Genomic DNA, 21,698 nt, shown 5'->3' on the forward strand with positions numbered 1-21,698 from the left:
TTTCTTGGGCACATAGTTCTTACATAATTTTTCCAAGCTTTGAATTTTGGTTAAATGATGTTATCTTAATTTTGAACTTTTCACCGAAATTCTCGCCTTTTCAGCTTTCGCCTTGTCGTCTTGTCACCTTATGCTTATAGTCACCTTATCAATTTGTCGCCTTGTCACTCTGTTACCTTGTCGCCTTGTCGCTTTTTCGCCATATAAAACAGTCAACTTGTCCCCCTGTTATCTTGTTGCACTATATTCTTGTTGCCTTTTCACTCTGTAGACTTGTAACCTCCTTTCCCTTTCGTCTTGTTGGTAGTTGTTGTCAAAACATTCGAAAATTAAACAAATCCACAGTTGAAAACAATTTTAAAATTGGCCTTTTATTTATGTATCTGTTTTTTTTTTTTTTTGTTATTACTTACACATATAAACTTTGTTGTAATATAAAAAAAGAAAAAAAAAAATAAATGGCCTAAAAATATAAAACTTTTTTATTATATATATTTTTTTTTGTAACATTTAAAGATTTCAAAAAAACTCAGCCGTGATCTTAAAGTTCACTCAAAAGCCTTAAAAACATTATTCTCTTAAAATACTCTTCACAAACATACCTTCTAAACTTCTACATCATTTATATGTATATATTCGAAGTCGAAATTGTTATTCTTAAATATTTTTTATATTTTTTTTTTTTCAATTTATTTAATCACAATTTTGGTTTTTATTAAGTTTTTCTTTTTCTATCTTTTGTCTTGCCAATATTTAGCTGAAATACAAAAGACATTAAATTATGTAAACCTAACTCTCAACTATGTCTTATTAAAAATATATATATTTATGTATCTTATATTATTTACATTTTTTACATGGAGTATATGTATATATAAATTTACATATTTATTTATTTATTCGTTTTTGCTTCATATCGATCAGCTGCTTGGCACAGTTGTTGTTTGTTGTTTTGGTTAAACCTCGTTGTTTGGAATTCTTTTATTTTATTTTTTTTTTATTATTCATTCATTTTGAAATGCATCCCTTAGCTGATGTATCTAGTATCTACACCAGCAATCGTGACGCCAACAAAATTCATACTACACACTAGATACATTGTCTTTGGAATTGGGAAATGTCGAAACACCATTTGGTCCATTGAGGACAATGGGAATCGCTGAGCCATTAGGAGATGCCTTCAGCCGAGTGGATACAATTCTTGGTAAATGATTATTGCGAACTGGTTGGGCATTGAGGAGATTAATTTGCTCTTTGGTGCTGCAGCTGCTGTTCGTTCTGTAATAACTTGCCTGTCGGAAAGTTCTTGTTTGTCGACCATTGCTATCGACTTGCGTTACGTTGGTCATCATTGACGGGGATCTCTGGGAGTCTCCTCTGCAAGAAAGTTATGTATATTTATAGAAATTATATTTAAATAAGTTTTCGAGTTTACAAATTACCTAGTTAGACTATGATGATTGTATCTACTCTTTTTTCTCTTGAGGGGACACAGGTGAAATGCACCATAAATGAGGGGATTCACAAGACTATTGGACATGCCAAAGAAGAAGATTCCAGATTGAAGGTCTTCTCCCAGCTGCAATATAGAATAAAATTTAAAAAATATAAGATTTGATTTGAGTTTGAAGTTATGGGGGCAAGAATCTTCATAAAAAAATATAAAGAATGCACAAAAATAAACTAATTTGATTATGGTTACAGGTGAACTTCTTGTCCTTACATTCTGAATAATATTATTCAGTTGGGTTAACAAAGAGGATAGCACATTCCATGGTCTTAAGAAACATGCTCAACTAAAAGCTCTTCAAACATAATTGAAAACAAGATAGATAAGATATTCCTTTCTATAATCTGAGTTCATTATTAATGCTTTATGCATATCTATAGACTATTCACTTGAAAATATTAAAGTTAAATTCTATGAAAGTTTTCTTGGAAATTGGTTAGTTAAACGTTTCATTGAAATGTATGAATATATTCATTATTTTCTTGTTTAAGCTCTTTTGTCTATTATTTAACCATGATGTTTCTTTTATGGCAACGAAGATGAATTGATATAATCTTTTGAATTTTGCACTCTTGCCATTATATAAAAGATTCTGTAGAGAGTCAAAGAACAATTAAATAAAATATTGCTCTTTTATATAAAAATGCTTTTGAACGTTTTTAAAAGAAATTCTGTTTTTTTCTTGTAAACCAAATACATTATGCGCGTTAGTTGAATTTTGCTTAAGAATAAAAGCGATTGGAGCAGAGGCGTACGTTTACGTGTGGGGGCCTAGGAGCAAAACTAAAATTGGGACCCCTTTGGTCTTTTTTTTTTTTTCTTTTAAAGAAACTGTTTCTATTCTTCTGTTTCTTTTTATTGATGTGTACCTTTTTCAAAATTTTGTAGATTCTATCGGTTAGTTTTTATTTCTATTTGAAGTTTAATAAGTGCACTTCTGCAGAAAAGTTTGAAAATGCACTTTTTGAATTTAAAATTGGAACAAAAAATTTTCCTAAGAGGTACAAAATTGATTTAGCATTTAGCTAACTACAGTTCTTGAGATTGATTTTTTTTTATTGCGCCATAAAGTGTCAGCAAAAGTAAGGGACGTCTGTTCATTGTAGCTCATATCTGTAAACTAAAACTTGTTTCGAGACTTTGACCAAAAGATATCGACTTCGGAATGTATAAGGAAAAGAAAGAAGAAAAAAAATGCTTTTTTGGAAATATCTCAGGAACCAGACCTCCAAGAAACTTTTAATTTTGAATTATGAATAGAGCTTAAAGAGACCTTTCTTTTGATGTCTCACTCGATGGATTTGGAGGAAATTTTTACAAATGGAATTTTTTTTGACAAGTTAACATTGATTTTTTCTCAAAAATCTGAAAAAAATAAATTTGTAACTTTTTTATCCGAATGCATAAGCCTGTTCATTGTGAACTCATATCTGTAAACAAAAACTTGTTTCGAGACTTTGACCAAAAGATATCGGCTTCGGAATGTATAATTAAAAGAAAGAAGAAAACAAAATGTTTTTTTGGAAATACATGTCTCAGGAACAAGACCTCCAAGAAACTTTTAATTTTGAATTATGAATAGAGCTTAAAGAGACCTTTCTTTTGATGTCTCATTAGATGGATTTGGAGGAAATTTTTACAAATTAATGGAATTTTTTTTGACAAGGGGTTAACCTTGATTTTTTCTCAAAAATCTGAAAACAATTAATTTGTAATTTTTTTATCCGAATGCATAGGCCTGTTTATTGTGAACTCATATCTGTAAACAAAAACTTGTTTCGAGACTTTGACCAAAAGATATCGGATTCGGAATGAATAAGGAAAAGAAAGAAGAAAACAAAATGCTTTTTTGGAAATATCTCAGGAACCAGAAATCCAAGAAACTTTTAATTTTGAATTATAAATAGAGCTTAAAGAGACCTTTCTTTTGATGTCTCATTAGATGGATTTGGAGGAAATTTTTACAAATTAATGGAATTTTTTTTGACAAGGGGTTAACCTTCATTTTTTCTCAAAAATCTGAAAACAATTAATTTGTAATTTTTTTATCCGAATGCATAGGCCTGTTTATTGTGAACTCATATCTGTAAATTAAAACTTGTTTCGAGACTTTGACCAAAAGATATCGGCTTCGGAATGTATAAGGAAAAGAAAGAAGAAAAAAAAAATGCTTTTTTGGAAATATCTCAGGAACCAGACCTCCAAGAAACTTTTAATTTTGAATTATGAATAGAGCTTAAAGAGACCTTTCTTTTGATGTTTCACTCGATGGATTTGGAGGAAATTTTTACAAATGGAATTTTTTTTGGCAAGGGGTTAACCTTGATTTTTTCTCAAAAATCTGAAAAAAAAATTTGTAATTTTTTTATCCGAATGCATAAGCCTGTTCATTGTGAACTCATATCTGTAAACTAAAACTTGTTTCGAGACTTTGACCAAAAGATATCGGCTTCGGAATGTATAAGGAAAAGAAAGAAGAAAAAAAAATGCTTTTTTGGAAATATCTCAGGAACCAGACCTCCAAGAAACTTTTAATTTTGAATTATGAATAGAGCTTAAAGAGACCTTTCTTTTGATGTCTCATTAGATGGATTTGGAGGAAATTTTTACAAATTAATGGAATTTTTTTTGACAAGGGGTTAACCTTGATTTTTTCTCAAAAATCTGAAAAAAAAATTTGTAATTTTTTTATCCGAATGCATAAGCCTGTTCATTGTGAACTCATATCTGTAAACTAAAACTTGTTTCGAGACTTTGACCAAAAGATATCGGCTTCGGAATGTATAAGGAAAAGAAAGAAGAAAAAAAAATGCTTTTTTGGAAATATCTCAGGAACCAGACCTCCAAGAAACTTTTAATTTTGAATTATGAATAGAGGTTAAAGAGACCTTTCTTTTGATGTCTCATTAGATGGATTTGGAGGAAATTTTTTACAAATTAATGGAATTTTTTTTGACAAGGGGTTAACCTTGATTTTTTCTCAAAAATCTGAAAAAAAAATTTGTAATTTTTTTATCCGAATGCATAAGCCTGTTCATTGTGAACTCATATCTGTAAACTAAAACTTGTTTCGAGACTTTGACCAAAAGATATCGGCTTCGGAATGTATAAGGAAAAGAAAGAAGAAAAAAATGCTTTTTTGGAAATATCTCAGGAACCAGACCTCCAAGAAACTTTTAATTTTGAATTATGAATAGAGCTTAAAGAGACCTTTCTTTTGATGTCTCATTAGATGGATTTGGAGGAAATTTTTACAAATTAATGGAATTTTTTTTGACAAGGGGTTAACCTTCATTTTTTCTCAAAAATCTGAAAACAATTAATTTGTAATTTTTTTATCCGAATGCATAGGCCTGTTTATTGTGAACTCATATCTGTAAATTAAAACTTGTTTCGAGACTTTGACCAAAAGATATCGGCTTCGGAATGTATAAGGAAAAGAAAGAAGAAAAAAAAAATGCTTTTTTGGAAATATCTCAGGAACCAGACCTCCAAGAAACTTTTAATTTTGAATTATGAATAGAGCTTAAAGAGACCTTTCTTTTGATGTTTCACTCGATGGATTTGGAGGAAATTTTTACAAATGGAATTTTTTTTGGCAAGGGGTTAACCTTGATTTTTTCTCAAAAATCTGAAAAAAAAATTTGTAATTTTTTTATCCGAATGCATAAGCCTGTTCATTGTGAACTCATATCTGTAAACTAAAACTTGTTTCGAGACTTTGACCAAAAGATATCGGCTTCGGAATGTATAAGGAAAAGAAAGAAGAAAAAAAAATGCTTTTTTGGAAATATCTCAGGAACCAGACCTCCAAGAAACTTTTAATTTTGAATTATGAATAGAGCTTAAAGAGACCTTTCTTTTGATGTCTCATTAGATGGATTTGGAGGAAATTTTTACAAATTAATGGAATTTTTTTTGACAAGGGGTTAACCTTGATTTTTTCTCAAAAATCTGAAAAAAAAATTTGTAATTTTTTTATCCGAATGCATAAGCCTGTTCATTGTGAACTCATATCTGTAAATTAAAACTTGTTTCGAGACTTTGACCAAAAGATATCGGCTTCGGAATGTATAAGGAAAAGAAAGAAGAAACAAAATGCTTTTTTGGAAATATCTCAGGAACCAGACCTCCAAGAAACTTTTAATTTTGAATTATGAATACAGCTTAAAGAGACCTTTCTTTTTATGTCTCACTCGATGGATTTGGAGGAAATTTTTACAAATGGAATTTTTTTTGGCAAGGGGTTAACCTTGATTTTTTCTAAAAAATCTGAAAAAAAAATTTGTAATTTTTTTATCCGAATGCATAAGCCTGTTCATTGTGAACTCATATCTGTAAATTAAAACTTGTTTCGAGACTTTGACCAAAAGATATCGGCTTCGGAATGTATAAGGAAAAGAAAGAAGAAAAAAAAAATGCTTTTTTGGAAATATCTCAGGAACCAGACCTCCAAGAAACTTTTAATTTTGAATTATGAATAGGGCTTAAAGAGACCTTTCTTTTTATGTCTCACTCGATGGATTTGGAGGAAATTTTTACAAATGGAATTTTTTTTGACAAGGGGTTAACCTTGATTTTTTCTCAAAAATCTAAAAAAAAAATTAATTTGTAACTTTTTTTATCCGAATGCATAAGCCTGTTCATTGTGAACTCATATCTGTAAACTAAAACTTGTTTCGAGACTTTGACCAAAAGATATCGGCTTCGGAATGTATAAGGAAAAGAAAGAAGAAAACAAAATGCTTTTTTGGAAATATCTCAGGAACCAGACCTCCAAGAAACTTTTAATTTTGAATTATGAATAGGGCTTAAAGAGACCTTTCTTTTGATGTCTCACTCGATGGATTTGGAGGAAATTTTTACAAATGGAATTTTTTTTGGCAAGGGGTTAACCTTGATTTTTTCTCAAAAATCTGAAAAAAAAATTTGTAATTTTTTTATCCGAATGCATAAGCCTGTTCATTGTGAACTCATATCTGTAAACTAAAACTTGTTTCGAGACTTTGACCAAAAGATATCGGCTTCGGAATGTATAAGGAAAAGAAAGAAGAAAAAAAAAATGCTTTTTTGGAAATATCTCAGGAACCAGACCTCCAAGAAACTTTTAATTTTGAATTATGAATAGAGCTTAAAGAGACCTTTCTTTTGATGTCTCATTAGATGGATTTGGAGGAAATTTTTACAAATTAATAGAATTTTTTTTGACAAGGGGTTAACCTTGATTTTTTCTCAAAAATCTGAAAAAAAAATTTGTAATTTTTTTATCCGAATGCATAAGCCTGTTCATTGTGAACTCATATCTGTAAACTAAAACTTGTTTCGAGACTTTGACCAAAAGATATCGGCTTCGGAATGTATAAGGAAAAGAAAGAAGAAAAAAAAATGCTTTTTTGGAAATATCTCAGGAACCAGACCTCCAAGAAACTTTTAATTTTGAATTATGAATAGAGGTTAAAGAGACCTTTCTTTTGATGTCTCATTAGATGGATTTGGAGGAAATTTTTTACAAATTAATGGAATTTTTTTTGACAAGGGGTTAACCTTGATTTTTTCTCAAAAATCTGAAAAAAAAATTTGTAATTTTTTTATCCGAATGCATAAGCCTGTTCATTGTGAACTCATATCTGTAAACTAAAACTTGTTTCGAGACTTTGACCAAAAGATATCGGCTTCGGAATGTATAAGGAAAAGAAAGAAGAAAAAAATGCTTTTTTGGAAATATCTCAGGAACCAGACCTCCAAGAAACTTTTAATTTTTAATTATGAATAGAGCTTAAAGAGACCTTTCTTTTGATGTCTCACTCGATGGATTTGGAGGAAATTTTTACAAATGGAATTTTTTTTGGCAAGGGGTTAACCTTGATTTTTTCTCAAAAATCTGAAAAAAAAATTTGTAATTTTTTTATCCGAATGCATAAGCCTGTTCATTGTGAACTCATATCTGTAAACTAAAACTTGTTTCGAGACTTTGACCAAAAGATATCGGCTTCGGAATGTATAAGGAAAAGAAAGAAGAAAAAAATGCTTTTTTGGAAATATCTCAGGAACCAGACCTCCAAGAAACTTTTAATTTTTAATTATGAATAGAGCTTAAAGAGACCTTTCTTTTGATGTCTCACTCGATGGATTTGGAGGAAATTTTTACAAATGGAATTTTTTTTGGCAAGGGGTTAACCTTGATTTTTTCTCAAAAATCTGAAAAAAAAATTTGTAATTTTTTTATCCGAATGCATAAGCCTGTTCATTGTGAACTCATATCTGTAAACTAAAACTTGTATCGAGACTTTGACCAAAAGATATCGGCTTCGGAATGTATAAGGAAAAGAAAGAAGAAAAAAAATGCTTTTTTGGAAATATCTCAGGAACCAGACCTCCAAGAAACTTTTAATTTTTAATTATGAATAGAGCTTAAAGAGACCTTTCTTTTGATGTCTCACTCGATGGATTTGGAGGAAATTTTTACAAATGGAATTTTTTTTGGCAAGGGGTTAACCTTGATTTTTTCTCAAAAATCTGAAAAAAAAATTTGTAATTTTTTTATCCGAATGCATAAGCCTGTTCATTGTGAACTCATATCTGTAAACTAAAACTTGTTTCGAGACTTTGACCAAAAGATATCGGCTTCGGAATGTATAAGGAAAAGAAAGAAGAAAAAAAATGCTTTTTTGGAAATATCTCAGGAACCAGACCTCCAAGAAACTTTTAATTTTGAATTATGAATAGAGCTTAAAGAGACCTTTCTTTTGATGTCTCATTAGATGGATTTGGAGGAAATTTTTACAAATTAATGGAATTTTTTTTGACAAGGGGTTAACCTTCATTTTTTCTCAAAAATCTGAAAACAATTAATTTGTAATTTTTTTATCCGAATGCATAGGCCTGTTTATTGTGAACTCATATCTGTAAATTTAAACTTGTTTCGAGACTTTGACCAAAAGATATCGGCTTCGGAATGTATAAGGAAAAGAAAGAAGAAAAAAAAAAATGCTTTTTTGGAAATATCTCAGGAACCAGACCTCCAAGAAACTTTTAATTTTTAATTATGAATAGAGCTTAAAGAGACCTTTCTTTTGATGTCTCACTCGATGGATTTGGAGGAAATTTTTACAAATGGATTTTTTTTTGGCAAGGGGTCAACCTTGATTTTTTCTCAAAAATCTGAAAAAAAAATTTGTAATTTTTTTATCCGAATGCATAAGCCTGTTCATTGTGAACTCATATCTGTAAACTAAAACTTGTTTCGAGACTTTGACCAAAAGATATCGGCTTCGGAATGTATAAGGAAAAGAAAGAAGAAAAAAAAATGCTTTTTTGGAAATATCTCAGGAACCAGACCTCCAAGAAACTTTTAATTTTGAATTATGAATAGAGCTTAAAGAGACCTTTATTTTGATGTCTCATTAGATGGATTTGGAGGAAATTTTTTACAAATTAATGGAATTTTTTTTGACAAGGGGTTAACCTTGATTTTTTCTCAAAAATCTGAAAAAAAAATTTGTAATTTTTTTATCCGAATGCATAAGCCTGTTCATTGTGAACTCATATCTGTAAACTAAAACTTGTTTCGAGACTTTGACCAAAAGATATCGGCTTCGGAATGTATAAGGAAAAGAAAGAAGAAAAAAAAATGCTTTTTTGGAAATATCTCAGGAACCAGACCTCCAAGAAACTTTTAATTTTGAATTATGAATAGAGCTTAAAGAGACCTTTCTTTTGATGTTTCACTCGATGGATTTGGAGGAAATTTTTACAAATGGAATTTTTTTTGGCAAGGGGTTAACCTTGATTTTTTCTCAAAAATCTGAAAAAAATTAATTTGTAACTTTTTTATCCGAATGCATAAGCCTGTTCATTGTGAACTCATATCTGTAAACTAAAACTTGTTTCGAGACTTTGACCAAAAGATATCGGCTTCGGAATGTATAAGGAAAAGAAAGAAGAAAAAAAATGCTTTTTTGGAAATATCTCAGGAACCAGACCTCCAAGAAACTTTTAATTTTGAATTATGAATAGAGCTTAAAGAGACCTTTCTTTTGATGTCTTACTCGATGGATTTGGAGGAAATTTTTACAAATGGAATTTTTTTTGGCAAGGGGTTAACCTTGATTTTTTCTCAAAAATCTGAAAAAAAAATTTGTAATTTTTTTATCCGAATGCATAAGCCTGTTCATTGTGAACTCATATCTGTAAACTAAAACTTGTTTCGAGACTTTGACCAAAAGATATCGGCTTCGGAATGTATAAGGAAAAGAAAGAAGAAAAAAAAATGCTTTTTTGGAAATATCTCAGGAACCAGACCTCCAAGAAACTTTTAATTTTGAATTATGAATAGAGCTTAAAGAGACCTTTCTTTTGATGTTTCACTCGATGGATTTGGAGGAAATTTTTACAAATGGAATTTTTTTTGGCAAGGGGTTAACCTTGATTTTTTCTCAAAAATCTGAAAACAATTAACTTGTAATTTTTTTATCCGAATGCATAGGCCTGTTTATTGTGAACTCATATCTGTAAATTAAAACTTGTTTCGAGACTTTGACCAAAAGATATCGGCTTCGGAATGTATAAGGAAAAGAAAGAAGAAAAAAAAAATGCTTTTTTGGAAATATCTCAGGAACCAGACCTCCAAGAAACTTTTAACTTTTAATTATGAATAGAGCTTAAAGAGACCTTTCTTTTGATGTCTCATTAGATGGATTTGGAGGAAATTTTTACAAATTAATGGAATTTTTTTTGACAAGGGGTTAACCTTGATTTTTTCTCAAAAATCTGAAAACAATTAAATGGAATTTTTTTTGACAAGGGGTTAACCTTGATTTTTTCTCAAAAATCTGAAAACAATTAATTTGTAATTTTTTTATCCGAATGCATAGGCCTGTTTATTGTGAACTCATATCTGTAAATTAAAACTTGTTTCGAGACTTTGACCAAAAGATATCGGCTTCGGAATGTATAAGGAAAAGAAAGAAGAAAAAAAAAATGCTTTTTTGGAAATATCTCAGGAACCAGACCTCCAAGAAACTTTTAACTTTTAATTATGAATAGAGCTTAAAGAGACCTTTCTTTTGATGTCTCATTAGATGGATTTGGAGGAAATTTTTACAAATTAATGGAATTTTTTTTGACAAGGGGTTAACCTTGATTTTTTCTCAAAAATCTGAAAACAATTAACTTGTAATTTTTTTATCCGAATGCATAGGCCTGTTTATTGTGAACTCATATCTGTAAATTAAAACTTGTTTCGAGACTTTGACCAAAAGATATCGGCTTCGGAATGTATAAGGAAAAGAAAGAAGAAAAAAAAAATGCTTTTTTGGAAATATCTCAGGAACCAGACCTCCAAGAAACTTTTAACTTTTAATTATGAATAGAGCTTAAAGAGACCTTTCTTTTGATGTCTCATTAGATGGATTTGGAGGAAATTTTTACAAATTAATGGAATTTTTTTTGACAAGGGGTTAACCTTGATTTTTTCTCAAAAATCTGAAAACAATTAAATGGAATTTTTTTTGACAAGGGGTTAACCTTGATTTTTTCTCAAAAATCTGAAAACAATTAATTTGTAATTTTTTTATCCGAATGCATAGGCCTGTTTATTGTGAACTCATATCTGTAAATTAAAACTTGTTTCGAGACTTTGACCAAAAGATATCGGCTTCGGAATGTATAAGGAAAAGAAAGAAGAAAAAAAAAATGCTTTTTTGGAAATATCTCAGGAACCAGACCTCCAAGAAACTTTTAATTTTTAATTATGAATAGAGCTTAAAGAGACCTTTCTTTTGATGTCTCATTAGATGGATTTGGAGGAAATTTTTACAAATTAATGGAATTTTTTTTGACAAGGGGTTAACCTTGATTTTTTCTCAAAAATCTGAAAACAATTAAATGGAATTTTTTTTGACAAGGGGTTAACCTTGATTTTTTCTCAAAAATCTGAAAACAATTAATTTGTAATTTTTTTATCCGAATGCATAGGCCTGTTTATTGTGAACTCATATCTGTAAATTAAAACTTGTTTCGAGACTTTGACCAAAAGATATCGGCTTCGGAATGTATAAGGAAAAGAAAGAAGAAAAAAAAAATGCTTTTTTGGAAATATCTCAGGAACCAGACCTCCAAGAAACTTTTAATTTTTAATTATGAATAGAGCTTAAAGAGACCTTTCTTTTGATGTCTCATTAGATGGATTTGGAGGAAATTTTTACAAATTAATGGAATTTTTTTTGACAAGGGGTTAACCTTGATTTTTTCTCAAAAATCTGAAAACAATTAAATGGAATTTTTTTTGACAAGGGGTTAACCTTGATTTTTTCTCAAAAATCTGAAAACAATTAATTTGTAATTTTTTTATCCGAATGCATAGGCCTGTTTATTGTGAACTCATATCTGTAAATTAAAACTTGTTTCGAGACTTTGACCAAAAGATATCGGCTTCGGAATGTATAAGGAAAAGAAAGAAGAAAAAAAAAATGCTTTTTTGGAAATATCTCAGGAACCAGACCTCCAAGAAACTTTTAATTTTGAATTATGAATAGGGCTTAAAGAGACCTTTCTTTTGATGTCTCACTCGATGGATTTGGAGGAAATTTTTACAAATGGATTTTTTTTTGGCAAGGGGTCAACCTTGATTTTTTCTCAAAAATCTGAAAAAAAAATTTGTAATTTTTTTATCCGAATGCATAAGCCTGTTCATTGTGAACTCATATCTGTAAACTAAAACTTGTTTCGAGACTTTGACCAAAAGATATCGGCTTCGGAATGTATAAGGAAAAGAAAGAAGAAAAAAAAATGCTTTTTTGGAAATATCTCAGGAACCAGACCTCCAAGAAACTTTTAATTTTGAATTATGAATAGAGCTTAAAGAGACCTTTCTTTTGATGTCTCATTAGATGGATTTGGAGGAAATTTTTACAAATTAATGGAATTTTTTTTGACAAGGGGTTAACCTTGATTTTTTCTCAAAAATCTGAAAAAAAAATTTGTAATTTTTTTATCCGAATGCATAAGCCTGTTCATTGTGAACTCATATCTGTAAACTAAAACTTGTTTCGAGACTTTGACCAAAAGATATCGGCTTCGGAATGTATAAGGAAAAGAAAGAAGAAAAAAATGCTTTTTTGGAAATATCTCAGGAACCAGACCTCCAAGAAACTTTTAATTTTTAATTATGAATAGAGCTTAAAGAGACCTTTCTTTTGATGTCTCACTCGATGGATTTGGAGGAAATTTTTACAAATGGAATTTTTTTTTGGCAAGGGGTTAACCTTGATTTTTTCTCAAAAATCTGAAAAAAAAATTTGTAATTTTTTTATCCGAATGCATAAGCCTGTTTATTGTGAACTCATATCTGTAAATTAAAACTTGTTTCGAGACTTTGACCAAAAGATATCGGCTTCGGAATGTATAAGGAAAAGAAAGAAGAAAAAAAATGCTTTTTTGGAAATATCTCAGGAACCAGACCTCCAAGAAACTTTTAATTTTGAATTATGAATAGAGCTTAAAGAGACCTTTCTTTTGATGTCTCATTAGATGGATTTGGAGGAAATTTTTACAAATTAATGGAATTTTTTTTGACAAGGGGTTAACCTTGATTTTTTCTCAAAAATCTGAAAACAATTAATTTGTAATTTTTTTATCCGAATGCATAGGCCTGTTTATTGTGAACTCATATCTGTAAATTAAAACTTGTTTCGAGACTTTGACCAAAAGATATCGGCTTCGGAATGTATAAGGAAAAGAAAGAAGAAAAAAATGCTTTTTTGGAAATATCTCAGGAACCAGACCTCCAAGAAACTTTTAATTTTGAATTATGAATAGAGCTTAAAGAGACCTTTCTTTTGATGTCTCACTCGATGGATTTGGAGGAAATTTTTACAAATTAATGGAATTTTTTTTGACAAGGGGTTAACCTTGATTTTTTCTCAAAAATCTGAAAAAAAAATTTGTAATTTTTTTATCCGAATGCATAAGCCTGTTCATTGTGAACTCATATCTGTAAACTAAAACTTGTTTCGAGACTTTGACCAAAAGATATCGGCTTCGGAATGTATAAGGAAAAGAAAGAAGAAAAAAATGCTTTTTTGGAAATATCTCAGGAACCAGACCTCCAAGAAACTTTTAATTTTTAATTATGAATAGAGCTTAAAGAGACCTTTCTTTTGATGTCTCACTCGATGGATTTGGAGGAAATTTTTACAAATGGAATTTTTTTTTGGCAAGGGGTTAACCTTGATTTTTTCTCAAAAATCTGAAAAAAAAATTTGTAATTTTTTTATCCGAATGCATAAGCCTGTTCATTGTGAACTCATATCTGTAAACTAAAACTTGTTTCGAGACTTTGACCAAAAGATATCGGCTTCGGAATGTATAAGGAAAAGAAAGAAGAAAAAAAAATGCTTTTTTGGAAATATCTCAGGAACCAGACCTCCAAGAAACTTTTAATTTTGAATTATGAATAGAGCTTAAAGAGACCTTTCTTTTGATGTCTCATTAGATGGATTTGGAGGAAATTTTTACAAATTAATGGAATTTTTTTTGACAAGGGGTTAACCTTCATTTTTTCTCAAAAATCTGAAAACAATTAATTTGTAATTTTTTTATCCGAATGCATAGGCCTGTTTATTGTGAACTCATATCTGTAAATTAAAACTTGTTTCGAGACTTTGACCAAAAGATATCGGCTTCGGAATGTATAAGGAAAAGAAAGAAGAAAAAAAAAAATGCTTTTTTGGAAATATCTCAGGAACCAGACCTCCAAGAAACTTTTAATTTTGAATTATGAATAGAGCTTAAAGAGACCTTTCTTTTGATGTTTCACTCGATGGATTTGGAGGAAATTTTTACAAATGGAATTTTTTTTGGCAAGGGGTTAACCTTGATTTTTTCTCAAAAATCTGAAAACAATTAACTTGTAATTTTTTTATCCGAATGCATAGGCCTGTTTATTGTGAACTCATATCTGTAAATTAAAACTTGTTTCGAGACTTTGACCAAAAGATATCGGCTTCGGAATGTATAAGGAAAAGAAAGAAGAAAAAAAAAAATGCTTTTTTGGAAATATCTCAGGAACCAGACCTCCAAGAAACTTTTAACTTTTAATTATGAATAGAGCTTAAAGAGACCTTTCTTTTGATGTCTCATTAGATGGATTTGGAGGAAATTTTTACAAATTAATGGAATTTTTTTTGACAAGGGGTTAACCTTGATTTTTTCTCAAAAATCTGAAAACAATTAAATGGAATTTTTTTTGACAAGGGGTTAACCTTGATTTTTTCTCAAAAATCTGAAAACAATTAATTTGTAATTTTTTTATCCGAATGCATAGGCCTGTTTATTGTGAACTCATATCTGTAAATTAAAACTTGTTTCGAGACTTTGACCAAAAGATATCGGCTTCGGAATGTATAAGGAAAAGAAAGAAGAAAAAAAAAATGCTTTTTTGGAAATATCTCAGGAACCAGACCTCCAAGAAACTTTTAATTTTTAATTATGAATAGAGCTTAAAGAGACCTTTCTTTTGATGTCTCATTAGATGGATTTGGAGGAAATTTTTACAAATTAATGGAATTTTTTTTGACAAGGGGTTAACCTTGATTTTTTCTCAAAAATCTGAAAACAATTAAATGGAATTTTTTTTGACAAGGGGTTAACCTTGATTTTTTCTCAAAAATCTGATAAAAATAAATTTGTAATTTTTTTATCCGAATGCATAGGCCTGTTTATTGTGAACTCATATCTGTAAATTAAAACTTGTTTCGAGACTTTGACCAAAAGATATCGGCTTCGGAATGTATAAGGAAAAGAAAGAAGAAAAAAATGCTTTTTTGGAAATATGTATCTCAGGAACCAGACCTCCAAGAAACTTTTAATTTTGAATTATGAATAGAGCTTAAAGAGACCTTTCTTTTGATGTTTCACTCGATGGATTTGGAGGAAATTTTTACAAATGGAATTTTTTTTGATTTTTTCTCAAAAATCTGAAAAAAAAAATTGTAATTTTTTTATCCGAATGCATAAGCCTGTTCATTGTGAACTCATATCTGTAAACTAAAACTTGTTTCGAGACTTTGACCAAAAGATATCGGCTTCGGAATGTATAAGGAAAAGAAAGAAGAAAAAAAAATGCTTTTTTGGAAATATGTATCTCAGGAACCAGACCTCCAAGAAACCTTTAATTTTTACAAATGGAATTTTTTTTGACAAGGGATTTTTTTCTCAATAATCTGAAAAAGACAAATTTGTATTTTTTTTATCCGAATGCAGGTGTGAAAACGCTTGTTAGAGATAACCAAATGGTGATATATTTGTATTAAAACTGAAAAAAAACCGGCCGAAATTACGTCGAACAAAAAAACATCCGAGCGAGGAAATAAAAACTGAAAATCCTCAAAAAAATTCCTATCCCAAAAACCAATTGCAGGTGTGTAAAGGCAGCAGGAGGCATTTAAAGATACGTATGAACTATGAATGCTTTGCATCTGTAGCGAATTTAACTGAAATCAATAGGCCTCAGAGAACGTCAATGGGAGATACGAGTGTTGAAAAATTCAATTATTTTAAGGAAAAATAAAATAATACCCCTTTTATTGGAATTTTTTTTTAAATATATCTAATTTATTTGAAGAAACAATAAAATATTCGAACCTAAATACATTATACATTACCCAAATTCCGTTTAAGTTTTCATTTTCAGATTTGTAACATTCATATAACCCATCCACGTTCATATAATACACGGAGAAAAAAAAAATTAACTTAAAATAAGATGAAGGCCACCTTAAATAGAAGAGGATTCCCCCTTGAAATAAGTGAAATCCGCTATAATTCTGTTGAGCGAAATTCATTTCATTTTAATAAGAATTTGCATCTTAAAAAATCGTCAGCCTTTGGCTTAAGTTGCAGTTTATCATACTCATTTCAAGAGATGATCTGATGGTAAAGCACTCACCTAGTGACCCAACAGATGTAGGTTTGATCCCCAGTGTTTTTTTTTTTTTTTATACATATAAACTTTTCCAGATAAAAATAAGATAATTTTCAACTTTAATTAAGGTAATTTCTTTTAAATTTGCTCATTCAAGAAATTAAGAAGATTTTTTGTCCGCATAATTTAAGACGGAAGCCATCTTGGCAAAAAACCGTGCAGAAATCCGCTTAATTTAATGTGGAATCTGCTTGTTTTTGGATAGTCTTTTTTTTTCGTGAATGCGTTTAATTTTTTCAACAAGCTTTACCTAGGTACAGGTACAACAAAATGATTTTTTACTGAAACTAAAAACAAAAGTAAAATATAAATTCCGCCTTGCGAGAGGTTAGATTTGAACAAATTTATAAGGTTATCGGTAATTTTTCATTTTTTGTCACTATTAATCCTTGAATTCTTTAGTTGCGAAAAATATTCACTTTTTATCCCAAAACCTGAATTTATGCTAATTAAACTATCTCTTTGTTTAAAATGGCGCGAGTCCCTTAAGCGTTAGGTAATATCTGAAGTAGTTGGCACACAATTATGACGGATGGAAATTTTATACTAATTATTTATCAACTATGAAATTGGTTTCCATTCAAATACTTCAAGTTTATAATAAAAGTGGTTCAAAGTATATACCAACATACTTCAAACTCAAAGGATCCTTGTAGTTTGTAAGCATACCAAGATAGTGTCTAGTGGCGTTATTATAACGAGAAAAAAAATGTTTCACCACAACGGTGAGCGTGGGTTCAAATAAAATTAACAAAGGTAAGTGAAAATTACCTTCGTTTTAAGCGGCGAGCAATTGAATATAATTCAATTTATATAAACAATGTTGAAGTGACCTGCTACAAGGGTAATAGTAGCACGATCACACTGGTGTCGGTTGATTAAAATACGTTTTGAAAAAAGAGGTCACTTGAAGTTTCATTAATTGCATAAATTTCATTACAATAATCTATTTATTTCAAAGGTTAAAAAAAAAAAAGAATAAATTCTTTGAATTGTAGGTACTTACCCTTTTATCAGGATTGAGAAAGGTAAATATTATCATCATCACATTGTAGGGTGTCCAGCAAATTAAAAATGCAGCAATTATCACAACCGAAATGCGTAGCGACTTCATTTTAGCCTTTTGTATTAATCGTTGTCGATTTGTTTGAACTGTTGGTTTATTTGTATATACAGCTAATTTGGATCCTTGGAACATTTTTTCACTATCTGAAATGAGAAAAAAAAAAACAGAATGTTAAATAAATTCGTCGACAAGGAGATTTTCACAAATTATTTTGTTCTCAAGAATTTATTACATTAATTTTATTATGATATTGATGGGGTAATTTATTTACCTTGTTTGATATTATTTTACTTTTTAAATAAATCAGACTCTTTAGTATGAGATGACAACAGAAGGCAAAACAGATTTATTCTACTTGTTAAATGGAGTAACCAACACCAATAACGTTGTCGTCGCCGTCATCATTTCGCGTCTCGTCAGTCTTGTTACGTGATTATTTTAAGCAGTTGCAAATTGTACAAATGGAATCATTTATCTTAAGGTTTTCAGGTAGGTAGCTAGGAGAAGTCCTTAAAATATTAGGTATTGGGGGTGTTGTTCATACATAATGACAATGGATTTATTTCTTTTTGAGTTGATCCGAAACTGAAATATACATTCGGTATTTAAAAACTCGAATATTTGATTATGGACTTATGAACATTATCTTGATTGAGACAAAGTCAACTAAATAATTTTTTTTACAAAACGAGGTGACTATGAAATAAGGCCTGGTTATTAAGAACTCGCTAACAATCCTATGCCGGGTTATGGAGTAAGTTTTAAAATATAGGAACTATTTATACTTTCCTGCACAATGAATTCGATTCCAGAACCTCAAGCGTGGCAGTCGTCTCTTCGATGCAAAAGAATAAAATCAAGTTTAACAATTCTTAGGTACAAATTCAAGGAAACTGCGGGCAATTCAGAAAGATAGAATTAACTCTAAGAGTAACGGTTAAAGTTCTTCAGTTTGTAAGTAAAGGAATTTATGGGAAAAATAATTTCTTGAAAAGTAGTAGGTAATGTGTGTTTTATTGTTGTACAATTGAGCCAGCCTAAAATAAGGCACTTAAACTGGTTTACCCAACTTCGACATCGATTTCAAAAACAACATGCTGATAGGACTAGTAATGCCCAGAATTTCGGACACTGATGTATAGTGTGTTCTGCCGAAAAACAATTTTTGCACATGATTTCTCTCGACTTTCATTCGTAGCCCGATTTCGTAGAGGAAGATCGTGCGCAAAATTGATAGTTTTGATTGTTGGAAAAGTTTTTTTTAGTTATGACACAGTGAATATACTAAATTGTCTGTCATTTCTGCTTTCAAAATTCTGCTTTACAAAATTCTGTTTTTAAAAATATCCTAAAGAATCTTGTAAAATCATCTTCTCGCTGCATTTGCTGCTTATTTGATTACTTTTTAACGTTACAAATTGTTTTAATATTATTTTTTTGATAAATCAATAAAAAAAAAATATTAAGAAAAAATTTTTAATGTTTAACATTTTCGAAAAATACCCAAAAAAATTTCGTAATTTATGACATACAAAAAAATATTGAAAAAATTAATAAGAATGAAATATTTTGTATCACGCAAAGTCTTTTCTAATTAGCTGTCCAGATGTTTGTTATAAGAACATCAGTCTAAATAGTGAGGCGACTTAGCATCTAAATCGTGCAGTTTGTGATAAAAGCATGAAATTTATATCATGGGTATTACTCAATATTAGAGTTATTTTGAGATTTTGGGCCACTTTGTATTCCATCCAGGAGCGTAGATACAAGAGATTTTCTGTGTTGCACCCGCATTGTTGCATATCATAGTATAGCTGATGAAACCTTTTTATTAATATAATACATGATTTCGAGGTAATTTTTAACGCCCGATCGAATAAAACCAATATTAAAAGGCCCAATATCTTAAAATGAGGGTTACATATTGTACTAACAATCCTATTAATTTGATCCTTTTATCACAAACTGCACAATTATTTTTCATACTTTTACTTTTGCACCTCACTCCTTCAAAATATTAATTTGTATGAAAATTTAATAAAAAATAAAAGCAAGCTATTTAAGTTTTGCATGAAAATTCAACATTCCATGGTAAATATAATTCATTTTTTGATTATTTTTGATTCTCATACGATGTATAAAATATATATGCGGTTCAAAAAAATCCAAACATTTTCCATGTGCTGCAATGGTACCATTTTAAAAGTGTTCTTTCTCGCTAAAAAAACACCCTTTGACCTGAAATTTTTTGATGAACATATTTTATTATTTTTTTCTATGGTATATGAAACGTCCACACGAAATTTTATCAACCTACCACTTTTTTTCAAGGAGTACTTGATAATATTTTGACTCTTGCTCTTTGAGTAAAAGACAATTCATAAAGAGTCCAATAACTTTTTACATAATGGTCGAGACATTTTGGTATTGATTTTATTCGATCAGGCATTAGAAAATACTTCGAAATCATGTATCATATTAATACAATATTTCATTGCCTATACTACAATATGCAACAAATCGAGTGCAACACAGAAAAAGTCTTGTATCTACCCTTCCGAATGGAATACAAGGTGGCCCAATATCTCAAAATAACTCTTAAATTGAGTACTACCAACGATGTTAATTTCATGCTTTTATCACAAAGTGCACGATTGAACTCTTTTTTAATGCTAAGCCGCCTCACTAAAACATTTTGAATAATATTTGAAAAAGTTAAACAACAAACTAATAGAAAAGAACAAAAGTAGAATTATATTAATGACGTGTATTTTCTGTATTTGTATCAATTTTTTGTTTGCAAATATATGTAGGTACCTACATTAGCATAATTTTGAAAAGCAAAATTTTAAGAACCAGAATTTTGAAATAAAGGATAAAAAAAATTTTAACAAAAAACAGAATTCTTATTAAAAAAGTAAGATTTAAAAAACCAGAATTTTGAAGCCGCTCCCGAAAAAATTGGTATGCCATTCAAATAAAATAAAAAGACACAATAAAACCAAAGATTAAAAAAAATTCATTAATCCGTCTTTAAAAAAATTAATTAATAATATGTATGTAATTAATTAATATGTATTTAAACATGCTTTCATTTCCTTAAAAAATGATTGCGAAATCTACTCTTTATCTTTAAAAAATTATATTTAATTTACTGTAAATAAAGTCAACATATTAGCTTAGTTAGAAGTCAGATTTTTTTTTTTTACTAACTATGCACCAAATATAATTATATTGCAATGGATTCCGGATTATCAAAACTCGCATTAAATTTTAAATAACTCTTGAGTACTTAGAAGTCCAATGGTATCATATAAATCGTATTTTGGTAGAAATAATAACTAGCTAATCATAATAATTTTACACCAAAATTGACCTTTTACAATCCTTAATTAGAAATACATAAAACCCAATGATGCCGACAAAAATATACCATTCAAACCTACACAAAAAGGTACACTCATCATAGGGGTAAAATTGAGTATCATTGACATGAGTCTCTTGGGTATTTGGCATCATTCGGAATGATGAATCAACTAGGCCGATCCCGATACATTTTAATCCAAATTTCGAAGAAATTTCTTTCATTGTTTTGTTCACCCAAATCAACATTGAATCCCACAATTCCACAACCATCATCCAAACACAATCATTGCCAAAGCTGAGTTAAAAAAAAAATAATAATCTCACTATGATTGACTTGCTTCAACTGCGAATTTGATGAGATGATAAATCAATCATAATTACGCGAATTCATGTTCTTTTTTTTTTATTATTTTGTATAACAAATTTACGTATTAATCGATTTAACATGACTCACCTGAAATCGTCCTGAATGTAGATAGATACGTCACAAACAGTATACACAATGGAATAATAAAGGTAAAAAATAATGTAAATGTGTTGTAAAACTGTTCCTGCCATTCAGCTGTGTAGAAACCATGAGTAACACATTGATAGAATTCTTCAATGAAAGGTCCTCTTGCCACTCGGAAAATGAAGAACTGCAAAGATAAACACAAAATAAAATTACATAAATAAATAAACAGCACATCATTTCAAGGACACAAAAAAAAAAAAAAAAACAAATAAAGAAAAGGAAATGGATTTTATTCGATAAGTCTATATGAGGTTTCTCT

General features: G+C 29.6%; 1 protein-coding gene across 3 annotated transcripts in view; it reads right to left on the reverse strand.

Moving 5' to 3' along the window:
• Nucleotides 1-801: 801 nt before the first annotated feature.
• The window catches only part of LOC129908438 (gonadotropin-releasing hormone receptor), a 136,225-nt gene continuing 115,328 nt past the window's right edge, over nt 802-21,698 (reverse strand). For all 3 annotated transcript variants that reach the window (XM_055984903.1, XM_055984902.1, XM_055984904.1), the window contains 4 exons: nt 21,380-21,563; nt 17,500-17,702; nt 1,443-1,579; nt 802-1,377 (listed from right to left, as the gene is read on the reverse strand). In XM_055984903.1, coding sequence (XP_055840878.1) covers nt 1,083-1,377; nt 1,443-1,579; nt 17,500-17,702; nt 21,380-21,563 — 819 coding nt within the window. In that variant the 3' untranslated portion in view covers nt 802-1,082. The remainder of the gene's footprint in view (nt 1,378-1,442; nt 1,580-17,499; nt 17,703-21,379; nt 21,564-21,698) is intronic.

This window comes from Episyrphus balteatus, chromosome 2 (assembly GCF_945859705.1).
Source record: "Episyrphus balteatus chromosome 2, idEpiBalt1.1, whole genome shotgun sequence".
NCBI classification, from domain to species: domain Eukaryota; kingdom Metazoa; phylum Arthropoda; class Insecta; order Diptera; family Syrphidae; genus Episyrphus; species Episyrphus balteatus.